General features: G+C 45.7%; 2 protein-coding genes across 4 annotated transcripts in view; both read right to left on the bottom strand.

Moving 5' to 3' along the window:
- Window positions 1-1,076: 1,076 nt before the first annotated feature.
- Window positions 1,077-4,720, bottom strand: LOC121567082 (FXYD domain-containing ion transport regulator 6). The gene is made up of 6 exons (XM_041877021.1): window positions 4,599-4,720; window positions 3,028-3,065; window positions 2,703-2,738; window positions 2,164-2,238; window positions 1,885-1,916; window positions 1,077-1,187 (listed from the first exon to the last, which is right to left on the bottom strand). Exons 1-6 carry the CDS (start codon window positions 4,703-4,705, stop codon window positions 1,155-1,157), a joined length of 321 nt encoding a protein of 106 aa, XP_041732955.1. The 5' UTR covers window positions 4,706-4,720; the 3' UTR covers window positions 1,077-1,154.
- A 443-nt stretch (window positions 4,721-5,163) lies between these two features.
- Window positions 5,164-20,832, bottom strand: part of LOC121562204 (FXYD domain-containing ion transport regulator 6) — a 28,465-nt gene continuing 12,796 nt past the window's right edge. The window contains exons 2-8 of one of the 3 annotated variants that reach the window (XM_041874548.2): window positions 10,338-10,391; window positions 7,473-7,496; window positions 7,275-7,316; window positions 7,040-7,132; window positions 6,913-6,955; window positions 6,753-6,802; window positions 5,164-6,532 (exon numbers count right to left, since the gene is read on the bottom strand). In XM_041874548.2, the coding sequence (XP_041730482.1) occupies window positions 6,483-6,532; window positions 6,753-6,802; window positions 6,913-6,955; window positions 7,040-7,132; window positions 7,275-7,316; window positions 7,473-7,496; window positions 10,338-10,386 (351 nt within the window). In that variant the 5' untranslated portion in view covers window positions 10,387-10,391 and the 3' untranslated portion in view covers window positions 5,164-6,482. The remainder of the gene's footprint in view (window positions 6,533-6,752; window positions 6,803-6,912; window positions 6,956-7,039; window positions 7,133-7,274; window positions 7,317-7,472; window positions 7,497-10,337; window positions 10,392-20,832) is intronic. The other 2 variants (XM_041874554.2, XM_041874552.2) reach the window with 2 other exon arrangements.

Genomic DNA, 20,832 nt, shown 5'->3' on the forward strand with positions numbered 1-20,832 from the left:
CTCCAACACTACTCAGCAAATTGGATGTAGTCTATCACAGTGCCATCCGTTTTGTCACCAAAGCCCCATATACTACCCACCATTGTGACCTGTACGCTCTCGTTGGCTGGCCCTCACTACATATTTGTCGCCAAACCCACTGGCTCCAGGTCATCTATAAATCACTGCTAGACAAATCCCCACCTTATCTTAGCTCATTTGTCACCATAGCAACACCCACCCGTAGTATGCGTTCCAGCAGGTATATCTCACTGGTCATCCCCAAAACCAACACCTCCTTTGGCCGCCATTCCTTCCAGTTCTCTGCTGCCAATGACTGGAACGAACTGCAAAAATCTCTGAAGCTGGAGACTCTTATCTCCCTCACTAACTTTAAGCATCAGTTGTCAGAGCAGCTTACCGATCACTGCACCTGTACACAGCCCATCTGTAATTATCCCACCCAACTACCTCATCCCCATATTGTTATTTATTTTGCTCATTTGCACCCCAGTATCTCTATTTGCACATCATCTTCTGCACATCTATCATTCCAGTGTTAATACTAAATTGTAATTATTTTGCACTATGGCCTATTTATTGCCTTACCTCCATGACTTACTACATTTGCACACACGGTATATAGATTTTCTATTGTGTTATTGACTGTATGTTTTGTTTACCCCATATGAAACTCTGTGTTGTTGTTGTTTTTATCGCACTGCTTTGCTTTATCTTGGCCAGGTCGCAGTTGTAAATGAGAACTTGTTCTCAACTGGCTTACCTGGTTAAATAAAGGTGAAATAAATAAAAACAAATACAAAAACAGTAAAATCTGTCCATGTGCTCTTGAGCAAGGCACTTAACCCTGATGGCTTCTGTATGTCGCTCTGGATAAGAGCATCTGCTGAAATGTAAATGAGTCACTGAGATCATGTAACTCTATGGTATTAGGTCTATACTGGCCAAATAGGTTACCTCGGGGATTCAAACTGGTGACCTTTTGTTTACTGGCCCAACAATCTTAACTGATAGGCTACCTGCCGCCCAGTATAACGATTTTCAACTTACTTTGTAATAAACACAGGACAGCTACAGTGGGTCTACAGTTTATCAATACAAAAGGAATGCAGTCTCACACATTACAGTCAACAACATACAAGCGCCGAGCCGTCCTACGGTAGGTGTTGCTCTTCATCCTTTCTTTGCTGGAACACACATAGCAGAGGGGCAGGACATTAACAATAGAATTCACTGAATATTCACTGAACGTTCTCTTGTAAAAATAGTGACTTGTAAAAATAGTGACCGTTACAATGCCATTTTTATTCCTCCCTTCAGGTGTAGTAGATAGATCTAACATAGTCAAGTATTTAACTAATGTATTTTGGTATGACTGTGAATGAAAGCCTAAATTACTCATACTATTACATATAGTAATATGTATAACTGATTCATTAGAACTATATACATTGTGGACCATCATTTCTCACTCATGAACAAACTTGTATTCTTCCAGTACCCAAGAAACACTTGGAGGAAAGACGTCCAGGCAGAAATAATTGAGAGCTGCCACAACTGGTGTGACCTGGTAAAACTTGGCCCAAACCGAGTGAGATGGAGGGCATTCATCCACGTCCTATGCTCCATATAGTAGCCAAGCGCTTCAGTCAAGTCTTCCAGCCCCCTTACTCTATGTCTCAAAATGACCAGCAGATGTCACTTAAATACTGCTTTATAACTGCTTTCTCTGAGAGCAACTTGCTCATTGGATCACTATGGTTTCTACAACACCACATTTTCATTTATTGACCAATGACAGAGGGATGTGGACTGCCTCTCATTCAAGATGTAGCCTATATCTCATCTTCTTTGTATTCCATTGTCTGTTATCAGGACACTCACCCTGGGCTTTCCACACTTGCGGATTTTGTTGCCTAGGGGATGAGAGAGAAAGACAATCAGTGAGTACTGATGATACAGTCTATTACAGTACTCTCCATGCCCCTAACAGACAGCAAGGCAATAGAGAACACAATCATTAAATTGGTTTAAGGTGGGGTTGTTAGATCGCTTTAAGCCAGTCAGGTTGGAGAGAGTGCACACACACACACACACACACACACACACACACACACACACACACACACACACACACACACACAGTCTGGTCTGGGGACTCACTGGCCAGCAGGAGAACAGACAGGATCATGATGACCGCAACGAACGTCAGACCTCCAATACGTAGAGTCTGGTAGTCTACAACACAGAGGACACACTCATCATAAGCTCACCCATGGCAACATCTCTCTCTCTCTGTCTGTCTGTCTGTCTGTCTGTCTGTCTGTCTGTCTGTCTCTTTCTCTCTCTTTCTCTCTCTTTCTCTCTCTTTCTCTCTCTTTCTCTCTCTCTCTCTCTCTCTCTCTCTCTCTCTCTCTCTCTCTCTCTCTCTCTCTCTCTCTCTCTCTCTCTCTCTCTCTGTCTGTCTGTCTGTCTGTCTGTCTATCGCTCTTTCTCTCTCTCTCTCTCTCTCTCTCTCTCTCTCTCTCTCTCTCTCTCTCTCTCTCTCTCTCTCTCTCTCTCTCTCTCTCTCTCTCTCTCTCTCTCTCTCTCTCTCTCTAGCTCACTCATTCTCTCCTTGCCATTAGGCGTCATCAAATTACCAAATCACTATCTCTCTATCACATAATCATTACGTGCAGTACCATTGTGTTGTCTCTTACCATACACAAAGTCTGCATCAGGGTCATACTCAGGAGCTGAGGAGATAGCAGAGAACACATGAGATGAGATCCAAGAGGATATCCACACTCTACAGGCCAATACATTCAGAGGAGTGACAGAAATAGAGTAGACAGAGAAACATACTGTTGTCCCAGGAGAGGGGTAGACTCATAAAGAAGTAAAGTGGTCCCCTCTGATCCTCTAACTACATGGATCTGGGTAAACGTCAATGGCTGCCTATGCAGGAGGCTCCTGTCTATGTTTATGGTTGTGGATTTTCTGTGTCTAGTACCGGTAATTTAAATTCAGTGGTGTAAAACGTACCTCCAGCGGCGGACATGGTGGCTGGTCTGTGTGAGTGTCTGTTAAGATTAAGGAAATGAGTAAGATATATACAAAAGCTGTATCCATGTCTACAATAACAATTTCTGGATCCCTAGTCATTCATTGTAGTATGGTATGCTTAGAAAATCAGTTTTTGGTTTGACACCGGCATTGCTGACAGGGCAAAAGTAGTCAATATGTAACATATTTTAATGTGTCTAGTTAGCAAATCATTAATGTCAGTAGCATTACCAATGAAAACAGGCATTGTGTTAGTTCTGAAACCCATTGTCTCATGTGGTTATGGATTCAGATAGATTACATTTCAATAATCTGTTTTTAATAAATATGGGGAATGGTTTTTAATGCTTTTATCCAGTTTTTATGAAAGTCCGTTGACAGGATAAGTAACACTAGATGTCCAAACAAATTGCTTTAGCTGGTTCTTCATCTTCAACCTTTATATCTGACTAGTTGCTAGAGAGGGTAGTAGAGATATTGATTTACACACACAACACACACACACACACACACTCTCTGTTCTGTTCTTTGATATAAATCTCTATGCCTTTAAATAAATAGGTCATTTAGCAGACGCTCTTATCCAGAGCGACTTACAGGAGCAATTAGGGTGAAGTGCCTTGCTCAAGTGCACATAGACAGATTTTTCACCTTGTCGGCTCAGGAATTAGAACCAGCGACCTTTCAGTTACTGGCACAACGCTCTTAACCACTAAGATACCTGCCGCCCCTAATCATTAACTTACATGGATTGTGAGATTAAAACATCCCTGAGTCAAATTTGTTCGGGAAGTCTCACGTGTGTAAGTACGAGTTGTGAAAGATGTGCGTGTGTGTAGACCTATGTGTTTAAGGATTCTGTGTGTGTGGTTTTTCAATGCATGAGTGACATACTTTAGCATATAGAAAAGTTATTTATTGCCAAATGTCAACTTAATACATTAACCTTGACACCCCCTACAATCACCCTCTAAAAGGCATTCATATGAGACAAGAATACTTCTGCTTTTACTCAATGTAAAATGTACTCAGTGTACTCAATATTGTATTATTATAATTTTTGGGAAGGGCTCATAAGCAAGCATTTCACGGTAAAGTTTACACCCGTTGTATTCGGCGCATGTGACAAGTAAAATTTGATTTGATTTGTAGAACACCCTGAGAAAGTGAACATCAATAAAGGCTTATTGCTAGTTCGATAATATTATACAGTGTAATTATAGACCAGTACAGTTTTCCCTTTCACTGATCAATATGTAGGTATAGAAGAGTAATACACCATGTTATTGATATGTTAAAGATTGGGATCAAAATCAGATGATGCATGAAATGCTGGCCCTTTTCCCAACTATACAGTATTTCCCAACTATACATGATTAGCTGGCTGTGATTGCTTATGAGTTGCTTGAGTTAAATAAACAATAATTCAACAAGTAGGTATACATTTATCCAACGTGTGCTCCTGGGTATCATCAAGTATTAAGTATTTGAAGTACTAACGGTCTATCAATCTCTAGTCATAGCATTCATTAGATCCAGTTTGGACTCACCTGTGGACCTGTGGTGCTGGAAGGCTCCTCTGGCTGTGTGATATCCTCTCAGGTGTGTGTCCTTCTGTCTCTGTAGTAAGCTGCACTCCAGTCACCTCCTGCCCCATCTACCCCATTCCCTCCCACATCTCTCACTCTGTGACACCCATAATTCAGCCTGCCCGGCATGCCCTACCCCACCAGCCACTCATTTACATGTTTATAGACCTATAAAGCTTGGCTTTCAGAGCCGATAGATAATGTGAGATGGTAACCTTTGGAATCATTGAGGCAGTGTTCACATTACTGTGACTAACCTAGGAGGAAGTTCACGCCATTTTGTACCCTACCTTTGAAGTAGCACTCATACAACCTTGAGTGACTTTGAGTTTGAAATTGGCAGGTTGATTGCATTGTCATTGTGTTGTAGTTCTTGGTAGTATGACTTTGTAGCTTACCACAATTATGACTAGAATCACAGGTGAGCAGTGGTTGGTGGCTGTGTTTCTCCATATAAGTAAACTATACAAGTAACCCATAACATTACAATTAAAACTGTATAAATTAACAAATAAATACATGAAGGTTATTGGTGATAGACACTTTATTTCTATGTTAAAAGCACAAAATGCAGCTATACAATACAACCTCATGCACAGAATGAACAGAGTAGTTACTTATTGTCGTGACAGTGTTTTTTTGTAACAATGATACTCTGCATAAGACTCCATATATCTGACTACGTGACATAAGCTTTACCTCACATCTGATACAGAGCAAATGATCTTTTCCTTTTATTTTCTTCACCTAATTTGGCGTCTAAAACTATGACTCTGGCACACTTAGTATCTACACACAAACTCTCTCACACACACTCTCTCTCACTCACACACAGGCCCGCTCTCTCATTAACTAAATGCATGATCGATCATACAATACAAAACAGCGAGACACCATTGGTTGAGAGACTGATTTTGCAATCGGCTACTGTAACTTCTCAATTAAACAATATACGACACAGATTTGCGGCACTGGTGTGGGAACCGTCCAATCCTAGCCTGCCTCTGAGGGCGGTATCGCCCAGCTCAGCCAATGGCAGAGGAGGAGACTAGATTGGACGGTTGTCTAGGACAAGGCAGTGATACAGCTGATGTAGGAGCTCAGTTTACTACAGTAAGTACTGTTGGTGAGCTCCTAGTTAACTCTGATGCATTCTTGTGCTTGGTCAGCAAACTGTGGCAGTTGGATTCTCGTGTGTAAGATGCAACACAGTCAAAATACACACAAATCTCAGACACACACATACACACAAATATTTAAATATATATAGCTATAACTGTATACAGTGTATAGGCTATTTATACTAATATATATGCATGTATATATTGAATATAATCTACCACGTGAAAAACGGCATTGAGGACCATTGTTACAAGAGTGGTGATGATAATAACAACTTGTAAAAATATAGCAAACAGTAAAGACGACAGAAACACAGAATATAAGCTAAACACAAACAAGAACAACATTTCTTGACATATCTCTTATTATTAGGAACTGGGGTAAAGACAATCTGCAAAAAGGTGTCACTGGCTAAGACAACAAACTGGAGACAGACTGTCGCAGAAAGGCACAGGTACACACAAGATCACTGAGACACGTATACGGGCACAGAGCACGGAACAATAGGCTAGAGGTTTATTTACATCTGCATTATCCCCCCACCCCCCTCTACACACTCCTATCATCTGTCCTGTGATCGCACAGTATGCCTTTTGCAACATCTTCATTCTTCATTATCATCTTTGTTGCCATCGTCATGGTTATTGTGTTGGTCATTAGGTAGTGGTTCAGTGGCAGATATGGTTGATTCGGTCAGGTGGGGTTCATTCTGGTTGGGCTGACTCAGTTCTCAGCCTTAGCTTCAGGCTCTGGCTCTGGCTCCGGCTCCTTAGCTGTGATCGGACAGAAGAGGGGGAATCAAGGAAACTCATATGACTTTATGAAAAGACAGTGAGGTTGGGGTTGTCATTTCAAACAGTGGCCGAAACATAGGGGGAACCTAGGAATCGACTACGAAGAATCATTCCCAATGGTTGAACTCAACTATGGATTGGTGTCAAGGGTGTTCTAAGGGGTGTGTGAGGGGTGAGTCGGTAGTGACAGTTGTCTCACCCTTGGACACGATTAGGGTCTCTGCCGTAGCCTCTTCGTCTCCAGGGGCCCTGCAATAGAACCAAGAGGACCAATGTTGGTTGTCATGGTGACCAGAGATGGAGAACACAGCCCAATAACAACAGAGCAATCTACCAATCAGGCACAATTGCTGACTTACTTGGGCTTCTTCTCCTGATTGGAACTGCAGCGACATTTTCGGCCTAGAACGGACAACAAATCAATATCATGATCTTAATCAACAACCAAAGAACCATAAAGTACATGAGTTGCGTAGGTAGACTTACTGAAGTATGAAGACTTACTGAGGATAAGGAGGATGCCCAGCGCGAAGAGTACCACGCCAAATACCAGTCCACAGATCCGCAGGCTATGATAGTCTACACAGAGACGGACACATAGAGAGGAGGGACGTCTACTTATGAAAGTCTTCTTTCATGGCTATTGGAAAATTTTGAGTTGATGGAACATTTTGAGTTGATGGAAAAGAGCAACAAGATGCACTAACAGTGGTCTACTTACCATAGACAAATGGGTCTGCATCTTTCTTCTCCTTTTTACCATCTGAAAATACAGGCACAGAGAAAGGCAAGGCAATGAGATACTAGCCGTAGCGGACATCTAACAATCATAGCATTTTTCAATGCTTTACAGACCAAACAGTATAATGGGGCTCGGGTTAACATGGCTAAACACATGGATTACATACAGGTTACTCACCCTCAGCACTTGGGTCAGCTACTGCTGAGAGAGAGAGAGAGAGAGAGAGAGAGAGAGAGAGAGAGAGAGAGAGAGAGAGAGAGAGAGAGAGAGAGAGAGAGAGAGAGAGAGAGAGAGAGAGAGAGAGAGAGAGAGAAGAGAGAGAGAGAGAGAGAGAGAGAGAGAGAGAGAGAGAGAGAGAGAGAGAGAGAGAGAGAGAGAGAATCTTATGATTTCTTAGACCATACAGTGCATTCGGAAAGTATTCAGACCAAATGACTTTTTCCACATTTTGTTATGTTTCAACCTTATTCTAAAATTGATCAATTTACTGTTTTTTTTTTATCTACACACAATACCCCATAATGACAAAGCAAAAACTGTTTTTTAGACCTTTTTGCAAATCTATAAAATAAAAAAACAGATACCTTATTTACAGAAGTATTCAGACCCTTTGCTATGAGACTCGAAATTGAGCTCAGGTGCATCCTGTTTCCATTGATCATCCTTGAGATGTTTCTACAACTTCATTGGAGTCCACCTGTGGTAAATTCAACTGATTGGACATGATTTGGAAAGGCACACACCTGTCTATATAAGGTCCCACAGTTGACAGTGCATGTCAGAGTAAAAACCAAGCTATGAGGTCGAAGGAATTGTCCGTAGAGCTCCGAGACAGGATTGTGTTGAGGCACAGATCTGGGGAAGGGTACCAAAAACTTCTGCAACATTGAAGGTCCCCAAGAACACATTGGCCTCCATCATTCTTAAATGGAAGAAGTTTGGAACCACCAAGACTCTTCCTAGAGCTGGCCGGCCGGCCAAACTGAGCAATCGGGGGAGAAGGGCCTTGGTCAGGGAGGTGACCAAGAACCCGATGGTCACTCTGACAGAGCTCCAGAGTTCCTCTGTGGAGATGGGAGAACCTTCCAGAAGGACAACCATCTCTGCAGCACTCCACCAATCAGGTCTTTATGGTAGAGTTGCTAGACGGAAGACACTCCTCAGTAAAAGGCACAAGACAGCCCGCTTGGAGTTTGCCAAAAGGCACCTAAAGGACTCTCAGACCATGAGAAACAAGATTACCTGGTGTGATGGAACCAAGATTAAACTCTTTGGCCTGAATGCCAAGCGTCACGTCTGGAGAAACCTGGCACCATCCCTACGGTGAAGCATGGTGGTGGCAGCATCATGCTGTGGGGATGTTTTTCAGTGGCAGGGACTGGGAGACTAGTCAGGATCGAGGGAAAGATGAATGGAGCAAAGTGCAGAGAAATCCTTGATGAAAACCTGCTCCAGAGCGCTCAGGACCTCAGACTGGGGTGAAGGATCACCTTCCAACAGAACAACGACCCTACGCACACAGCCAAGGCAACGCAGGAGTGGCTTTGGGACAAGTTTCTGAATGTCCTTGAGTGGCCCAGCCAGAGCCCGGACTTGAACCCGATCGAACTTCTCTGATGAGTCCTGAAAATAGCTGTGCAGCGACGCTCCCCATCCAACCTGACAGAGCTTGAGAGGATCTGCAGAGGTGTGCCAAGCTTGTAGCGTCATACCCAAGAAGACTTGAGGCTATAATCGCTGCCAAAGGAGGCTTTAACAAAGTAAAATTGAAGGGTCTGAATACTTATGTAAATGTCATATTTCTGTTTTTTATTTGTAACACATTTGCAAACATTTCTAAAAACCAGTTTTTGCTTTGTCATTATGAGGTATTGTGCGTAGATTGATGAGGAAAAAATACAGTTTAATCGATTTTAGAATAAGGCTGTAATGTAAGAAAATGTGGAAAAAGTCAAGGGGTCTGAATACTTTCCGAATGCACTGTAATTCAGAATTCTTATCGGCTCTTATTTGAACTACAGTAAGCTTGGATAGGGATCTTGGCAGGTTACGATATTCACATCCGGTTGTGCAATAGCACTGGCCTTGTGGATCACCTCAGTTATCTCCCCATCCTCCTCCTCCCCTACTCTATTCTTCCAACCCTCGCTCCGTGTCAATTAAATTCCTAAATTCCCATCAGCAAACACTGTCCGGCCCATTGCACAAACCCCAAACCTTCTATCTGCCCTACTCCCCCATTGTGTGTGTGGGTACTCTACTCAGCATGTGTATTCATATCAACAGACAGGGAGTCACACAGAATGGGGAGTGAGTGTATGAACAACATTGAATTATAGTGGGAGGGAGATTAATAGAGGAAAATATACATCTGGAGATTGAGAAAGGGAAGAGGGAAAAGGAGAGATGTATAGTCTGGAGACAGAGACAAGACAACATAAGGAAGGAAGAAAGAGAAAGCAGAACAGACAGTGTGAACAAAACACAGAAGAAAGAATGGAAAGGATACAGAACGGGTGTCAGGAAAAAAGAAAGGAGGACAGGAAAAGAGGGAGGTCGAAAAGAATGGGAACTGGACAGAGGTGTGAAAACACCAAAGCAATAGAATGTGGAAGGTTAGTCTGATTGACAGACAAGGAAGAGTGAGAGGCAAACAGTGTGGATAACACCAGACTTCTGTAGAAGAAGAAATGACATGGATGGCTCAGTTGCTCTCTCAAGTGATGCATTGAACCTATGACCTGTGGCAGAGTTACACAGTTACTGTGTGTGTCATGGCCTAAATATACTTGTGATATACAGTATTTTACATTATACTTGGGATATACATAACACACACACACTGTAGTACGCATGCAAAGGAAGGAAGCCTCAGGCTCCAGAATAAGTCAGTCCATTAATGTTCAGTCAAAACCCCATGCCTGCCATGTTATGCCACGACCCTCCCCTGTGTGTCCTGCCTCCCTGTGGATAGTGCAGTAGTCGTGCTGGTGTTAGTGGTAGTGGTGTTGGTAGTGGTGGAGGGGAGGAGGGGGCACTTACCAGCCACATACACCAGGAGTGAAAAGAGGAAGAACATAATAGTTTCCATGGTAACTGCAGAAAGAGAGAGAGAAAGAAAGAGCGAGAGAGAACCGTGTTAGTGGGTTACATGCCACACACATACACACCAAGACACACATGCTCACACAGACACATACAGTATGTAAGGTTGGAAAACGCCTCCCCCCCATCACCTCTCCCACTTGTATTGAACCAACCTGTTGTGTAACCCCACTAACCTTTATTATTCTTACATAACATTACATGTACAGAATATTGGAATGGACACTCTTGGATTGTTCCTAGTTCCCTATGGAGGCCACAGTGAATTGGCCTACTTCTCCATATGTCACATACGCACACACGTACACACACACACACACACATATATATATATGCATGCGCACACACATATACACACACAACTATAATGTCACAGAGGACCACACACAGGCACAGCCCACTAATTGCCCTCATTACAAGTCAAGATATGACAACGGACCAATCTCAGACACATTTTCTCTTTAGTCCAGTATTGGTATTTCAGGTTCCAAGTACCACAATCTTAAAATGGTGGATACCTCACATTTTACACATAGACTTGTGCAATGGGACAGACAGTGTTTGCTAATGGGAATTTAGGAAATTAATTGACACAGGGAGCGAGGGTTGGAAGAATAGAGTAGGGGAGGAGGAGGACGGGGAGATAACAGAGGTGATCCATTCAACAAATCATCCACAAGGCCAGTGCCATTGCACAACTGGATGTGAATACTGTAACCTGTCAAGATCCCTATCCAAGCTCTGGATGTGACATCTTACTGTAGTTCAAATAAGAGCCAATAAAGACCATCAGAATTCTGAATTATGTTCTAAGAAATCATAAGAGAATCTCATAAGAGAATAATTCTCTCTCTCTCTCTCTCTCTCTCTCTCTCTCTCTCTCTCTCTCTCTCTCTCTCTCTCTCTCTCTCTCTCTCTCTCTCTCTCTCTCTCTCTCTCTCTCTCTCTCTCTCTCTCTCTCTCTCTCTCTCTCTCTCTCTCTCTCAATTTCAATTTCAATTTAAGGGCTTTATTGGCATGGGAAACGTGTGTTAACATTGCCAAAGCAAGGGAAGTAGATAGTAAACAAAAGTGAAATAAACAATAAATATTAACAGTAAACATTACACTCAGAAGTTTCAAAAGAATAAAGACATTTCAAATGTCATATTATGTATATATACAGTGTTGTAACAATGTGCAAATAGTTAAAGTACAAATGGGAAAATAAATAAACATAAATATGAGTTGTATTTACAATGGTGTTTGTTCTTCACTGGTTGCCCTTTTCTTGTGGCAACAGGTCACAAATCTTGCAGCTGTGATGGCACACTGTGGTTTTTCACCCAGTAGATAAGGGAGTTTATCAAAATTGGGTTTGTTTTCGAATTCTTTGTGGATCGCTGTAATCTGAGGGAAATATGTGTCTCTAATATGGTCATACATTTGGCAGGAGGTTAGGAAGTGCAGCTCAGTTTCCACCTCATTTTGTGGGCAGTGTGCACATAGCCTGTCTTCTCTTGAGAGCCAGGTCTGCCTACGGCGGCCTTTCTCAATAGCAAGGCTATGGTCACTGAGTCTGTACATAGTCAAAGCTTTCCTTAAGTTTGGGTCAGTCACAGTGGTCAGGTATTCTGCCACTGTGTACTCTCTGTTTAGGGCCAAATAGCATTCTAGTTTGCTCTGTTTTTTTGTTTGTTCTTTCCAATGTGTCAAGTAATTCTCTTTTTGTTTTCTCATGATTTGGTTGGGTCTAATTGTGTTGTTGTTGTTGTTGTTGTTGTTGTTGTCCTGGGGCTGTGTGGGGTCTGTTTGTGTTTGTGAACAGAGGCCCAGGACAAGCTTACTTAGGGGACTCTTCTCCAAGTTCATCTCTCTGTAGGTGATGGCTTTGTTATGGAAGGTTTGGGAATCGCTTCCTTTTAAGTGGTTATAGAATTTAACGGCTCTTTTTCTGGATTTTGATAATTAGCGGGTATTGGCCTAATTCTGCTCTGCATGCATTATTTGGTGTTTTACGTTGTACACGGAGGATGTTTTTGCAGAATTCTGCATGCAGAGTCTCAATTTGGTGTTTGTCCCATTTTGTGAATTCTTGGTTGGTGAGCGGACCCCAGACCTCAGAACCATAAAGGGCAATGGGTTCTATAACTGATTCAAGTATTTTTAGCCAGATCCTAATTGGTATGTCAAATTTTATGTTCCTTTTGATGGCATAGAAGGCCCTTCTTGCCTTGTCTCTCAGATCGTTCACAGCTTTGTGGAAGTTACCTGTGGCGCTGATGTTTAGGCCGACGTATGTATAGTTTTTTGTGTGCTCTCGGGCAACGGTGTCTAGATGGAATTTGTATTTGTGGTCCTGGCAACTGTACCTTTTTTGGAACACCATTATTTTTGTCTTACTGAGATTTACTGTCAGGGCCCAGGTCTGACAGAATCTGTGCAGAAGATCTAGGTGCTGCTGTAGGCCCTCCTTGGTTGGTGACAGAAGCACCAGATCATCAGCAAACAGAAGACATTTGACTTCAGATTCTAGTAGGGTGAGGCCGGGTGCTGCAGACTGTTCTAGTGCCCTCGCCAATTCATTGATATATATGTTGAAGAGGGTGGGGCTTAAACTGCATCCCTGTCTCACCCCACGGCCCTGTGGAAAGAAATGTGTGTGTTTTTGCCAATTTTAACCGCACACTTGTTGTTTGTGTACATGGATTTTATAATGTCGTATGTTTTTCCCCCAACCCCACTTTCCATCAATTTGTATAGCAGACCCTCATGCCAAATTGAGTCAAAAGCTTTTTTTGAAATCAACAAAGCATGAGAAGACTTTGCCTTTGTTTTGGTTTGTTTGTTTGTCAATTAGGGTGTGCAGGGTGAATACGTGGTCTGTCGTACGGTAATTTGGTAAAAGCCAATTTGACATTTGCTCAGTACATTGTTTTCACTGAGGAAATGAACTAGTCTGCTGTTAATGATAATGCAAAGGATTTTCCCAAGGTTGCTGTTGACGCATATCCCACGGTAGTTATTGGGGTCAAATTTGTCTCCACTTTTGTGGATTGGGGTGATCAGTCCTTGGTTCCAAATATTGGGGAAGATGCCAGAGCTAAGGATGATGTTAAAGAGTTTAAGTATAGCTAATTGAAATTTGGGGTCTGTATATTTTATCATTTCATTGAGGATACCATCAACACCACAGGACTTTTTGGGTTGGAGGGTTTGTATTTTGTCCTGTAGTTCATTCAATGTAATTGGAGAATCCAGTGGGTTCTGGTAGTCTTTAATAGTTGATTCTAAGATTTGCATTTGATCATGTATATTTTTTTGCTGTTTGTTCTCTGTTATAGGGCCAAAAAGATTGGAGAAGTGGTTTACCCATACATCTCCGTTTTGGATAGATAGCTCTTCGTGTTGTTGTATGTTTAGTGTTTTCCAATTTTCCCAGAAGTGGTTAGAGTCTATGGATTCTTCAATTACATTGAGCTGATTTCTGACATGCTGTTCCTTCTTTTTCCGTAGTGTATTTCTGTATTGTTTTAGTGATTCACCATAGTGAAGGCGTAGGCTCAGGTTTTCTGGGTCTCTATGTTTTTGGTTGGATAGGTTTCTCAATTTCTTTCTTAGGTTTTTGCATTCTTCATCAAACCATTTATCACTGTTATTACTTTTCTTTGGTTTTCTGTTAGAGATTTTTAGATTTGATAGGGAAGCTGAGAGGTCAAATATACTGTTTAGGTTTTCTACTGCCAAGTTTACACCTTCACTATTACAGTGGAACGTTTTGTCCAGGAAGTTGTCTAGAATGGATTGAATTTGTTGTTTCCTAATTGTTTTTTGGTAGGTTTCAACACTACTTTCCTTCCATCTATAGCATTTCTTAATATTATTCAGTTCCTTTGGCTTTGATGCCTCATGATTGAGTATTGCTCTGTTCAAGTAGACTGTGATTTTGCTGTGGTCTGATAGGGGTGTCAGTGGGCTGACTGTGAACGCTCTGAGAGACTCTGGGTTGAGGTCAGTGATAAAGTAGTCTACAGTACTACTGCCAAGAGATGAGCTATAGGTGTACCTACCATAGGAGTCCCCTCGAAGCCTACCATTGACTATGTACATACCCAGTGTGCGACAGAGCTGCAGGAGTCGTGACCCGTTTTTGTTGGTTATGTTGTCGTAGTTGTGCCTAGGGGGCATATGGGGGAGGGAATGCTGTCACCTCCAGGTAGGTGTTTGTCCCCCTGTGTGCTGAGGGTGTCAGGTTCTTGTCCAGTTCTGGCATTTAGGTCGCCACAGACTAGTACATGTCCCTGGGTCTGGAAATGATTGATTTCCCCCTCCAGGATGGAGAAACTGTCTTCATTAAAGTATGGGGATTCTAGTGGGGGGATATAGGTAGCACACAGGAGGACATTTTTCTCAGTTGAGATCATTTCCTTTTGAATTTCTAACCAAATGTAAAATGTTCCTGTTTTGATTAATTTAATAGAGTGAGTTAGGTCTGCTCTATACCAAATTAGCATACCCCCTGAGTCCCTTCCCTGTTTCACACCTGGTAGTTTGGTGGATGGGACTACCAGCTCTCTGTAACCTAGAGGGCAACCAGTGGGTCCGTCTCCTCTATACCATGTTTCTTGTAGGATGACAATGTCTGTATTTCCGATTTCTTTGGTGAAGTCCAGATTCCTGCTCTTTAGGCCAAAGGCAGATGACCTCAGGCCTTGGATATTCCAGGATGAAATAGTGAAGGCTTTGTGTTCCATAAAGTGTCTAATGTTGTTGGTTGTGTGGTTTGGCCTCAGGCAAGTAATTGTGAGCAGAGCCTGCTGAGCATCTGGTACATGCCATTGGCTTGGGCTAGTGTAAGAGTGGGTGTTGGGCCTGTTTGCCTGCTCACGGCCTGGGCGTATGTGTGACTTTCATGTTGAGGCCCTCTTTGTGGGAGTGGGGGCTTGGGGTGGGTAGGAGGGGCATAGGTCTGATCTGAGGGGGCCTAAATGGGGTGTGGGCATGGTTGACTTGGGGGGGAGTTAATTGGTGGGGGTGGGGGTGTAGATGTGGTTGATGGTGCTGTGGTCTGGATGTAGGTCCTCTCTGCGGGGGTCCTCTATGTGTAGGTCCTGGGGGGGTCCCGCAGGTCTGGGAGGGTGTCTCGCTGGTCTGGGCGGGGTGTCTGTTGATCTGTTGCTCCTGTGTGAGGTGTTGTGTCTGCGGTTGAGGGCGATATCCTTTAGGGTCCGGGCGAAGGTGGGCACTGCTGCCTTGTAAAGGTGGACCTGGTCATAAAGGCTGTTCACGTCCAGGGTGGAGTGGTGGGCCAGGTAGACATTTGGTTTTGATGCACAGTCACGGGAAATACTTGCGTTTACCCGCTGTATGGTAGCAGGGTGGAAGTATTTTTGTGGTAACAGAGTTGAGATAACCACTTGTGCGTTGGGGAAAGTAGAAGAAGCTTTTTCTATCACTCCCTTGAGTGATGTGGCCACCCTTTCCTGCTGTGTTCTCAGGTCGTTTGTGCCTGTGTGTATTATTATGTGGCTGGGTGATCCTAGTCGGTCCTCAGACAGAAGGTCTAGGGCGCGCTGGGTGTTTGGACACCAGAGTTTAGACACTGTGTGTTTTGGAAAAAGTTTATTTTCTTGTATGTATTTCCCGTTTGAGTCCATAAGGAGTACAATCTGTGGCTTGTGTATGTCCTCAGTGGGTGTGGGGGGGTCGTCATGAGGGCTATCAGGGTGTCTGACTGGGGGGTTGCTCAGAGGGGTTGGGATCCCCTGGGCTTGGGGTTCTTCATTTGTTTGTCTGTGTGTGATGTCGAGGCTATGGTCAGGGTCTAGGGTGTACTGTTCTGCTGCGGTGTCGAGACTTTGGCCAGGATCTGAGGTGGGCTGTTCTGCTGGCTTCTCTGCGGGGGTGGCCAGCTCTCTAATGGGTTGTTCTATGTCACCCGTCATCGTTCTCACCTTCTCCTCCAGCACTCTGATCCTCTCCTCTAGTGCTCTGTTCTTCTCCTGCTCCTGCTCTTTCTCCTGTTGTAACGATCCCGGCAGTCTGAGTCGGGTCCTGTCTGGTGACTAGTTTTTCTGTTCGTGATCTCCAGTTTCCCGAGGGTTCGGGAACGCTCCGGGGAGCTCTCTTGATTTCCGCACCTGCATCCCATCAGCAATCTGCACACCTGGTCCTGATCATCACCCTTCTTAGGCTCTGGCCTAACATCCATTCCCTGCCGGATCGTTAGCCATGAACAGTAGGTTTACCAGAGTATCAGTCTTAGAGCCTAGCGTTAGTTTTGTTGTTTTTGCACCTTGTTGGTTTGTTGCTTACTTACCCCGTCTTGTTCCATCTGCAGTCACCCGTCCGGAACCTTCATCCAACCTCTGCCTGGTGGTCGGCGGCTGCCGACCCAGGATGGGATCAACCACTGCACCCCCCAACAACTAATCAACGCCGCCCGCTCTGTTCCCTGGATTATTCAGCATCACTCTTGAATTTGTAATAAACACTCACCTTCGTTTCAACTTACCTTGTCCTGGTCTGCTTCTGGGTTCTGGCTTAGCAACTCGTGACAGAACGATCCGGCCAGTAATGAACCCAGCGGACCTGGACTCTGTTCGCCATGCCATTACCCATCAGGAGAAGATGTTGGGCCATCATAGCACGGTACTACAGGAGATCGCGTTGTCAGTTCGGAACCTTTCTACCGGTCTGACGGAGGTCCAGAACCAACGCAAGTTTCCGGTGGAGGATCCACTACCGGTTGCACCCATCTCGCCTGCCGCTTCTGGAGCTGTGTCCTTCCGTGAGCCCAAGGTTCCGACGCCGGATAAATATGAGGGGGAGCTGGGAAGATGCCGTTCCTTCCTTATGCAGTGTGGATTAGTGTTCGATCTACAGCCCTGCTCTTATGCCACAGACAAGGCTAGGATAGCCTTTGTGATTGCGTTGCTGCGTGGTCGAGCGCTGGAGTGGGCTTCAGCCGTTTGGGAACGACAAGACCCCTGCATGGCTTCATACCAGGGGTTCACGGCCGAGATGAGGAAGCTCTTCGACCATTCCGTCCGAGGGAGGGACGCAGCTAGGCGCCTGTTTTCGCTTCACCAAGGAACTCGCAGCGTGGCCGACTTCGTGATCGAGTTCAAGACGTTGGCTGTGGAGAGTGGGTGGAACGAGGGAGTCTCTGCAAGCGGCCTTTTACCAGGGTCTGTCGGAGCAGCTCAAGGATGAGTTGATCTCCTATCCGGAGCCTAGTGACCTGGACAGCTTGGTAGCCTTGTCTATTCGGGTGGATAATCGAGTCCGAGAGCGAAGGAGGGAGAAGCAATGGGGTCCGTCCAATCGATCAGCTTCTCAGTTCCCAGTCGGGTCGGGTGGTGGACCAGAACACGTCGATCATTCTCCACCACAAAGGATTAGTGGAGAGGTCCTCTCTCCCGATTCTGAACCCATGCAAGTGGGGCGGCACGGGTTAACCAAGGAGGAGCGTCAACATAGACGTAAGACCAACTGCTGCCTCTACTGTGGTAGCTCGGGACATTACATCTCCACTTGTTCCCGGCGGTCGTCAAACTGCCCGGCTCGCTAAAGTTGGGAGGACTTTTAGCGAGCCAGTTTCAACCTCTCAGTACCTCTGTCAGACCCCGCTTCCCGGCTACCCTTGTGAACAGGAATCAGAGCTTAGCGATTAACGCTTTATCGATTCAGGTGCCGATGGAAGCTTTCTTGATGCCGAGTTGGTGGAACAGCTGGGGCTTTCCAAGGAGCAATTGCCGGAAGCCATTGAAGCGACCACTCTGAACGGCAGTAGTCTGGCACGTATCACGATGAGGACTGAACCGGTTAAGATGCGGTTGTCGGGGGAATCATTCTGAGATGATTTCATTCTTCATTCTGCCGTCTTCCCATGTTCCTCTGGTCCTTGGATACCCCTGGCTGAAGGAACACAATCCCACGTTCGATTGGGTGACGGGCAAGGTAACGAGTTGGAGCCTTGATTGTCATGCTAACTGTCTCAAGACTGCCTGCCCCCATTCGGTTCCCAGTCAGGTGATTGAGGCTAAACCCCCAGATTTGTCCCTGGTTCCCGAGACATATCACGATTTGGGGGAAGTTTTCAGTAAGCAGAGGGCTCTGTCACTCCCTCCCCACCGACCATATGATTGTGCCATCAACCTGTTCCCTGGAGCTGTCTACCCCAAGGGAAGGTTATACAGTATCTCCCGACCTGAACGTGAGGCTTTGGAGACCTACATCAAGGAGTCCCTAGCTGCTGGTCTCGTTCGTCCCTCGTCATCACCCCTGGGGGCAGGATTCTTCTTTGTGGGTAAGAAGGATGGCTCTCTTCGACCGTGTATTGATTATCGGGGGTTGAATGACATCACGGTCAAGAACAAGTATCCCCTGCCCTTGATGAGTTCTGCCTTCGACTCCTTACAGGGTGCTACGGTGTTCACCAAGCTAGACCTACGCAATGCGTATCACATGGTCCGGATCAGAGAGGGGGACGAGTGGTTGACGGGTTTCAATACACCGATGGGTCACTTGAGTATCAGGTGATGCCGTTTGGACTGACCAATGCTCCAGCGGTATTCCAGAGTATGGTGAACGACGTCCTGAGAGATATGATCGGTCTCTTTGTGTTTGTTTACCTGGATGACATTCTGATCTTCTCGAAGGAACCTTCCGACCACGTCCAGCATGTCCGGCAGGTTCTGCAGCGATTGTTGGAGAATCGCCTGTTCGTGAAGGCCGAGAAGTGCGAGTTTCACGCCCACACGACATCCTTTCTCGGGTACATCATCTCCAGGGGAGAGATTAGGATGGACCAGGAGAAGGTTAGAGCGGTTCTGGAATGGGCCCAGCCCGGTACGAGATTGCAGCTCCAGAGATTTTTGGGGTTTGCGAATTTCTACCGCAGATTCATCCGGGATTACAGCCGTGTGGCCGCTCCGTTAACTGCCTTGACTTCCAGTATCAGGACCTTCAAGTGGAATCCGGAGGCGGATCGAGCGTTTCTGGATTTGAAGAGGCGATTCACCAACGCACCGATTCTCTCTCAACCGGACACGGCCGTCAGTTCGTCGTTGAAGTGGACGCGTCTGATGTGGGAGTTGGCGCCATCCTGTCGCAGCGATGCTCCACGGACAGTAAACTCCATCCCTGCGCCTACTACTCTCGTCGCCTTTCGCCTGCGGAGAGGAATTACGATGTGGGTAACCGGGAGCTTCTCGCGGTGAAACTTGCCTTGGAGGAGTGACGCCACTGGTTGGAGGGGGCGGAGCAACCGTTTATTGTCTGGACTGACCACAAGAATCTTGCTTACGTGCAATCGGCTAAACGTCTCAACTCCCGTCAGGCCAGGTGGGCGTTGTTTTTCGGACGATTCAAGTTTTCCCTGACGTTCCGACCTGGATCTAAGAACGGCAAGGCGGACGCCTTGTCCCGGATGTTCTCCAAGACGGAGGAGAGTGGGTCCAAGACCGAGACAATTCTCCCCCGGAACTGCGTCGTGGGAGCAGTTATGTGGAAGATTGAGGAGGAGGTGCTGGCGGCCCTTCGGACTCAGCCCGGTCCCGGTAACGGTCCACCCGGTCGGTTGTTTGTGCCTGAGTCGGTTCGTCCTGCTGTCCTCAAATGGTCCCACGCCAGCAAGATGGCTTGTCACCCTGGCGTGGCTCGGACAATGGCGTTTCTTCGCAGACGTTTTTGGTGGCCTGCCATGGCCGAGGATACTCGGGGTTTTGTTGCTGCCTGTCCAGTGTGTGCGCAGAATAAGAGTACCAATCGGCCCAGCTCTGGACTACTTCACCCCCTTCCTATTCCCCGGCGACCATGGTCGCATCCGGCCCTGGACTTCGTCACTGGGTTGCCCGCTTCTGAGGGGAACACGGTCGTTCTGACTATCGTGGACAGATTCAGCAAGTTCGCCCACTTTGTGCCAATTGCCAAGCTTCCCTCTGCCTCGGAGACGTCCGAGATCCTGGTTAGGGAGGTTTTCAGGGTCCACGGTTTGCCCAGTGATATCGTTTCCGACCGTGGCCCTCAGTTTACCTCTGCTGTCTGGAAGTCCTTCTGTTTGGCCATTGGAGCTACAGTCAGTCTCACATCGGGTTTTCACCCCCAATCCAATGGTCAGGCGGAGAGAGCCAACCAGAAGATGGAATCCACGCTACGCTGCCTGGTCTCTTCCAACCCCACCTCCTGGGTCTCTCAGTTGCCTTGGGTTGAGTATGCCCACAATACTCTCCCTACATCTGCCACTGGGATGTCTCCCTTCCAGTGCCTGTATGGCTACCAACCTCCCCTGTTCCCTTCTCAGGAGAAGGAGCTCTCAGTGCCTTCTGTTCAGGCCCATATTCGTCGTTGCCACCGGACCTGGCATCGGGCCAGAAAGGCACTCCTTAGAGTTTCGGACCGGTATCAGCTCCAGGCGAATCGTCGCCGGATCCCCGCTCCCACCTATTCC

Source organism: Coregonus clupeaformis, chromosome 5 (assembly GCF_020615455.1).
Source record: "Coregonus clupeaformis isolate EN_2021a chromosome 5, ASM2061545v1, whole genome shotgun sequence".
NCBI lineage: Eukaryota > Metazoa > Chordata > Actinopteri > Salmoniformes > Salmonidae > Coregonus > Coregonus clupeaformis.